General features: G+C 41.9%; 1 protein-coding gene across 1 annotated transcript; it reads right to left on the bottom strand.

Moving 5' to 3' along the window:
- Positions 1-814: 814 nt before the first annotated feature.
- Positions 815-7492, bottom strand: LOC142564597 (uncharacterized). Its single transcript, XM_075675652.1, has 5 exons — positions 7333-7492; positions 4073-4248; positions 3162-3235; positions 2144-2224; positions 815-1081 (listed from the first exon to the last, which is right to left on the bottom strand). The coding sequence occupies exons 1-5, from the start codon at positions 7450-7452 to the stop codon at positions 903-905; spliced, it is 630 nt and encodes a 209-aa protein (XP_075531767.1). The 5' UTR covers positions 7453-7492; the 3' UTR covers positions 815-902.
- Between the last annotated feature and the right edge of the window lie 256 nt (positions 7493-7748).

Below are 7748 nucleotides of genomic sequence, written 5' to 3'. Positions count from 1 at the left end.
ATATAGTATCCGTGGCCAGAAATACGTGTGAGCAAGTTTTAATTTTCTTTGACGTGAAAAGGTGTTCGAGCTTTGCCGGGTTAATTCAATAATAAGCAAAAGAAATTTTCCCTGTTTTGCTTGGTGCCTTTGTTGGCTTCTCATGATATGATTAATGAAAATCGAGCCCGTCGGTTAATCCCTTTTCTTCCCCTTCTTACATAACAGAGGGTCTCGAATCCGGCAACATTGATGCCTTTAGGTAGCATGTGCGGGTTTATTGACCAGTTAGTTGCCTTCACCCAGAGAGATCACGTACTCGTGACGTCTACGGCCGAAAGGATGTTCCACATCCGCCGCCAAGATTTGTGAGTGGTGGCGCTGGCTAACACTCCCAAGGTTAGTTGCAGTAGTAACACATAAATACCCAAGATAGTGGATGGAGAAACCGCGCCACGGTGGCTCATTTGGTTAGAGCATCGCGCGCGTAATGCGAAGACGTGGGATCGTTCCCAACCTGCGGCAAGTTGTTTTTTCATCCACTTTCATTGACATTAATTTATCACTTATTTAATTCAATTAGGGAGTACAAGTAATTTCTCACATGTTTTCCTTGGTGTCTTTGTTGGCTTCTCATAATATGATTAATAAAAATCGGGCCCCTCCGTTAACGCCCTTTCTTCTAGTTCTGAGTGAAGGTGGGTTGTTTACGACAAAGGCAGTTGTGGATATTTAGGTAGTACATTTGACGCACGCAGTTTTAATGGATACTGCCGTGGATGATGGCAAATGATGTTCCGCTATACATAGGACCAATGATTTTAGAAGAAGAATGCACAGTGGAGAGAAATTAAGCTTTATTTCAATAAGCGTGCTGGGGAGTTACATGCTTAGAAGACGGGCATGAGTTCATGAGCGACTGATTATTTCTTATACCAGCCGATGTTGGAGCCACCGTACAGGTCGAGCACCCGACTGCATGACTCATCGTACACCTGGTACTTGGGGGCACCGCCACAGAACAGATCGAAGATGAAGTTGCAGTAGGTGGAACGTCGGCTGAAGTGGGGTGCCACACGGCGCCACATGATACAGCCATATCCTGGCAAAAAAGAAATGACAGGTTGCTTAGATGATTACTACGCTCTTAATCTAGTTCAACAGTGAAACCTCTGCTACTGAAATTGTTATTTATCACTAACAACGAGTGACAACATAGAAAGCAATTACACTCACATGCGCAAAAAACACCAGCAATAGCTCGAGAAAATATTACATGTGCTCTTTCTTACATTCATGTCTGTTAAAAATGGTATTAAGTAACTTAGGATAATAGCAATACTCATAAACCCACAGTGCCTACGGAGAGCATAAATTTATTTTCTCTTGTCACATAACTTCAAATTGATGCTTTGGACCACTCCGGGCACAAACTTTCATGCAGCGTAAGAGGGCTGCCTCCTGTAGTACTGTTGTGTTTTAACACAATACGGGGTATAATTGCCTTGTATCGACGAACACCAAAACTATTGGTGTTGTGCGCGGTGTTTAGAAGCAGTTCTTGAATATGCGCAGACAATCTTTTTACACATGAACGTTTACAGACAGCTAACAAATTTAAAACGTTGGTTATAGTGCAGCGAAATTTGTGGAGCTTCCTGCTTGATATGGTCAACGGAAAGGAGATTCATAATGGTCAAATATACAGACGAGCATTACCAAGTCTTTAAGTCCAGTGCACAGCAAATACAGTCTAATCAATAAAACGTGCTCCCACGATATTTAAAATTGTGTTCAGTGACAGATAAAACGAGCCAGCTGGTTTATACGACTTCCCTTTCTGATCCGCATGAGGCTGATATTTGCAAGAACATCGAGGCTTGAAGGGTCAGTTGTACTCCAATGAAAGTTTACTTCGGAGCCGCTTTCTCATACATGTGTAGCATTGTAGGTCGTTTCATTTCAATCGATGTGGTACACCCATGATTGTGATACATCAGAAAGCACAACTAGCCAATCTTGGCCTATATAATTACCCATACTGATTGTATAAGAAACTACTTCAAGTACAGTGTACTTTCAATTAGCCTAATTCGGCTAGGAGAAGCGACATGCGACAATTATAATTCTTGCGTGGGGTCAATAAAAAAATCGCAAATCTTACCGTTAAGAGCATAACGATAACGTCCAACGAAGCAAGTGCGGCAGTCTTTGAAGATCGTGTGCATTTGGTAATTGCCCATACCTGAAAAAAGAAAATGTGGATTAAGTCGCATTAAAATGTCCATACTGCTTTGGCTGCCTGAACGTAACCTTGAAGCACTCGAAATCTAAGAAAAATAATTAATAATCAAAGAAAATTTTAGGCTGCTAAAGTAGCCACACGTCGGATTTCTTCCTCAGTGAGCCATTTGATGCTTTCGAATCAATAATATTAACAAATTATGGCAACAATGATTTTTCCCATCTGCCCTTAATTATCAGGACCTCGTTATGGTGGTGGAGGATCTCGGATAATTTTTACATGTATTCAGCAAGCTGTTTAGTTTATGCGGCACGTAGGACGTGACAAGCTTCACAGTTCTTGTCTCTGATGTTGCGAGAAAGAAAGTAAATGCTTGCGGAAATTGGCGTGCTTCTCAAGATTCTAAAGTAACCAGTTGCCTAGAAAGAATGAGTTTAGAACGGAAAAAGAGACCGATGCTATGCCAGTAAATATTTAGATTGCGTCAGCAACGTCTTCGGAATTCTTATATTAGGTCTCAAGGATACTCTATACATTGAGGACAATACACAGTATCCCAGCTGGCGGACGTTGCAGACCGTGGGTCGATATAACTGGTGAAGCATTTACTTTTTCAAGCTTAGCCTCGAGCCATAGGCCACTCAGTCCAAACAAAATGTGGCGAGCCTTCACAATGGTATTTAAATGACTCTCATAACAGGACCGCTATGGTCGTGCTACAGATGAGAATCAGTGGCCAGTGAACATCCTGCAGATTTACACGAAACAAAGTGCCTGTTTGAATTAAAAGGAATACATTTGAGTGGAAAGTATGCTCTCATTTCACTTGTCGCGGTCTGCAATAATTTAGGACTTTCATAAAAGAATAGTATCGTTAGATTTTGTGGTACTATAGCGTACCAACGTACCAACGTCCACCACTTTTGCACTTGCTTACCATTGAAGGACATAAAGTTATACTGATTCCTTGTGCTGTATCCTGGCGTCGAAGTGAGGACATATCGACCAGTACTGCAAAATAAGTCAGCAAGTCAAAAGAAAGTTTCGAAGAATATTTTCTGCATCAAAGATAGAAATATTACTGTGTTGTATACCACTGTGCACACTATAGTTATTTTTTCATCAGAAACGTTGTATTTTTTACTTCACGCTCACTGTCCTATGATGAGCTCAAAGCGTATAATAGAATATTAAGCTCAAATGGACACCATCTCGCCCAGCGTTGCGCACTGATAGTTTTAGTGTTGAGCTGCTGAGTAATCATTACTTCTTCATTCATAACCAACCAACATATATATATATATATATATATATATATATATATATATATATATATATATATATATATATAAGTTAGAGGTACCCTGTTCATCTTAGCAACAATAGTGCACAAATATCATTTACACCAGATTAACCATTCAATTCGCATCACATCAGGCACAAAACTAAAAAAAAAATTGGCATTTCAGATCCCTTTAGCTAGTACAATACGGAGCAAGTACTTAATACTCATACAACCTTCGGCGCTGTTAAGTTAATATCTAGTTACATAAATGTCTTCCCTTCTAGTTTTACTCTGATTTACAAAGCAAATAAAATTATTTTTATGTGCCAACATAATGTATTCGATTCTAACACTATTTCTAACGATCTGGCTTCCACAATATTCTATGACGCATTTTTTTGTGATTAAGTTATCCGTACGTTTCAAATGTTACTTTATAAACACTGGTGTCTACATAAGTCTTTATGAAAATGCTTGAGTTCCTCTTTATTCTAATTGTGAGATTACTTTAGAACTATGTTTCCTCGTGACGCTGTCTTTCTGAAAATTTCCAAGAGCGTTACTTTGATCCGCATCCATATCCGGATCCATCCTGGCACCAAGAGAACCTCACGTTCATGCTGTTGCCCATGACCGGTCCAATTCTCTCATATTTCACGCATTTAGCGGTTCCGCCGAAGTGTGGATCGTAGGGGTAGTTCCTCTTCATCATGACCCACTCACCATTGTTGGGATAGCACTGAGAGTGTAAATAAAAGCGAGGAAATTTATTAAGGGTTCTTACATGCAGCACTTGTTAAAAACATAAAACATGAAAACGAAGCATGTATAATTAGAGTTTGGCAAAGCAGTGGCCATGACTATGACCACATTCACTCAAGGTATTAGAGGCTGCTTGCGCATTGCGTGGCACATTTGACGCCAAGAGTATTTGGTTTGTTCATAAGATGTCTTCATTACAATAAACATAACCCCCAGCAGCATCAAAAAAACTACGTCGACATCCGATTTAAGCCCACTATAGAACGAAAGCTTCTCAAGGATCGTTAATTGCTATTGTGCTCTGTCATAACACTGCACAATGTCTTCAAGCCGACCATTTCCTGTAGTCACCTACCACTGCGAGTGCTTCTTCGCTTTTATGGCAAACCCCCACTTTCTCCATCCAAGAGCTATAATGATAGATCGCAGCCGTTTAGTCTTCCTTGTTTTTCATTACGGCCCAACTGCACTTATAATCATTAAGGCAGGTTATCAGTTACCCGGCTTTTCTCTTTAATGGCTATGGTCATTTTCCCACCTTTTGGGGTGAATTTGTCTAAGTCTGCCATTCTTCGTTCCACGGCTGCTTGCGCGGTCAACAAATTATTGTCAAATCTCCTTCTCAGTGTCCGAATCCGTATACGTGAATGTTAGCAAAATGCATTGATGACATGCTTCTCGCGTTAGTGATAACTCCACGTTCCCCTTCTTTGGCTGCAAAACACGGCCAAATAAACTAGATCTCATTTTCCTCATGCGTTTGCTTCTAGTCTCATTTTTCATTTGAACATATGAATCCCATGCAAAATTTGGGCTGTACTAGGGCACTCACGGACTGCTTCCGGATAATGAGTAACGATTGTCAACTGCTGTTGGGGGCGTGGGAAAACTATTCAAAATCACTTTTGTTGTGCAGTTTGCTTCCCCTAGTTTTACGATATTACATGTTGCGCCTGTTCGAGTGGCTTTCCCCTGAGGCGACAATGCTTTATGGCGTTCACAAAAGCGGTTCCTATGCGATTCCAGTAGGAAACCGCAAAAACTGACAATCACTTCCGTTCTGTATTAAGCGTGCTCACACTGCATTTGTTACAGGCTCGCAGTACACCAGTGTGTAAACACGTTTTTATCAAAAATGTCTATTTCTGGCTACCACGAAATTTCCCAATAATATACCTATTATATAAGAGAAAATGCTGAAATACCGAGGACGAAAATGCCACATGGCGTCTGTAATTTAAATCTGCCATCGCAAGTGTAATAAGTTTTGCTCACCCATTTCAGTTTGCTCAAAAAGTAGTTTGATGTGTAAGCGGTCGCCGAGCAGAGAGATAGAGAAAGAAAGCCTAGAAAGGGAGGGAGTTTAACCAGGGCTACTTCTGGCTTTATAGCCTGGGCGGGAGGGCCGAGACCCCCGGCGTACCACACAGGCAGCTGTGACGAGACACTCCCACACTTTATATGCACCCATCGTTGTTGCTTAGTGGCTTTGTTGCTGCGCTGCTAAGCACGAGGTTGCGGGACCAAATCGCAGCCGCGCCCTGCGGCATTTAGATGGGGGCGAAATGCAAGAACACCCATGTGCTTAGATTTAGGTGCACGTTAAAGAACCCCAGGTTGTCCGAATTATTCTGAAGTCACTGACTTCAGTGTGCCTCATAATCCGGTCATGGTTCTGGCACGTAAAACCCCACAATTTAATTTTAACTTTATATATAGTGCTGGATAGACTGGGGAATCGTTCATTATCAGAATCAAAATTTGTCGACCAGTGCTTTGAAAGCAACTCTGCGCAAAAGGATCTGCTTGCATTCCTAAAGATACCTTTGTCTACTTACCTTGGTGATAGACATTAAGAACGTCACCTCTCCCGCTGTGTATTTTACGCGGTTTACTTCAGTCGGGCTCGTCACCAAGTAAAAACAGAATGGCGAACTGTGAGCACAGATGTGTACAGCCAATATTCTGAACGAACCGGAATATAGGTCGGTCCGGAATAAAAGTCGACCCCTGGCCTTGACTTGGCCAGACGACGACTCGCGATGTGCTCAAAACCACTATATAAAACGAGGGACTTAATAAGCAGTTTCTTTTGGAGGAAAAAAAAATCTCGGCCTATATTCTGGTTCTTACTTCAGCTGTTTCGGCTTGTTGGCGAAACATTCATGCAAGATGATCCCTGTTTCGCGCCCTATTCACAAGAAAGAAGGTCTCTGTCGTGTTGCCTTCTCCCGTGGGAAATGTGCGCAGAATAAAGCTTTTCCTTGATGAACCAGTAGGCGGTCCCATGTAAGGCTTCTGAAATGTCCTAAGTTTCCGCGAATGAGCAATGACACTGTTTTCTGTCTCGGTGCTTATAAGTCTTTAGGAACGAAGCTTTGCGAGGTAAGGTGTATAAGAACAGTTTTCTCGGCTAATATTATCAGCTTTCACCTACTTCGCAGAAGCCAACTGCAAACCAATTTTGGCGTTAAATTATCGACTTATGCCCTCCTCAGTGTATTGCAAATTGGCATTGTATTGACGTTCGTTACCACCCGTCTACGTTAAAGTGAAGGTTTGTTATTAAAAATATTGTCAGTCTGTTGTGCAAACTCGGTTTATTTGTTCAAACTCTATTCTGTCTATGTTATCGTATAGCGCTTGGAGCACGAGTACTTACGTCCACGAGGCCCGTTGTTTGAATAGAAGGGCTCAACGCCCCGAAGCAAGGCTGGCATTGTTAGGGACACCGTAATAGAGAACTTATGAATGATCATAAAGTCCCAAGTATACCTAATTTCGCGCTTAAAGCAAACAATTTCCTTTAATTATAATTCTAATCAGAATGCTGTCGCCGGGAGGCGAACCTTGGACTTATTGTTCCACAGCAGAAAGGTTTAGCTACCGATTCAGGACGATGAGCCATCTAGCCTTTAAGATATATGCGACAGTGCCACTCAAGAAAGATGCTATCTATGACGGTGTAACAGATGGGTGTGCAAGCTTACTAACAGTGCTCGACTATATGCTAACGCTTTTCGATGGACAACAAAAAGGGTAATTGAGCGTATGGACTCACACGGCGCGGGTTTTGAAATCTTTGCAGTTGTGGTTGAAGTTCCGGATAGGATTGTGCTAAGGCGCCCCCTTGGAGAGCGAAGGCGGCAATGGTAGCCAGGAGAAGGTGGACAGACAACATTGCTGCGATGAATCAGAGCAAAGTGGTGAAGACTGCTCACAGGGGTCTCCTTTTTATTTGCGATATCAAAGAAAAAGGGGAGAGGGAGAAAAAGCTCAACGAAATCTAGGAAGAGCCCTTACAGCTTTTGGTGTAATTTTGGCTGCCGTACGTGTTTCCTTAGCTTTATGTTTGTTTGTTTTCCACAAGTGAGTGTCCGCTTCAGCTGAGCCACGCTTTGAATCTAAGTCACTGGAGTGACAGCTAAAAAACAAGGTCCGGTAAAGAAGACGGAAAGACAATGCCAAAAAAACAAT

Source organism: Dermacentor variabilis, chromosome 11 (genome assembly GCF_050947875.1).
Source record: "Dermacentor variabilis isolate Ectoservices chromosome 11, ASM5094787v1, whole genome shotgun sequence".
In the NCBI taxonomy this organism is placed as follows: domain Eukaryota; kingdom Metazoa; phylum Arthropoda; class Arachnida; order Ixodida; family Ixodidae; genus Dermacentor; species Dermacentor variabilis.
The sequence above is the reverse complement of the archived record's forward strand: the minus strand, read 5'-3'. Positions and strand labels throughout refer to the sequence as shown.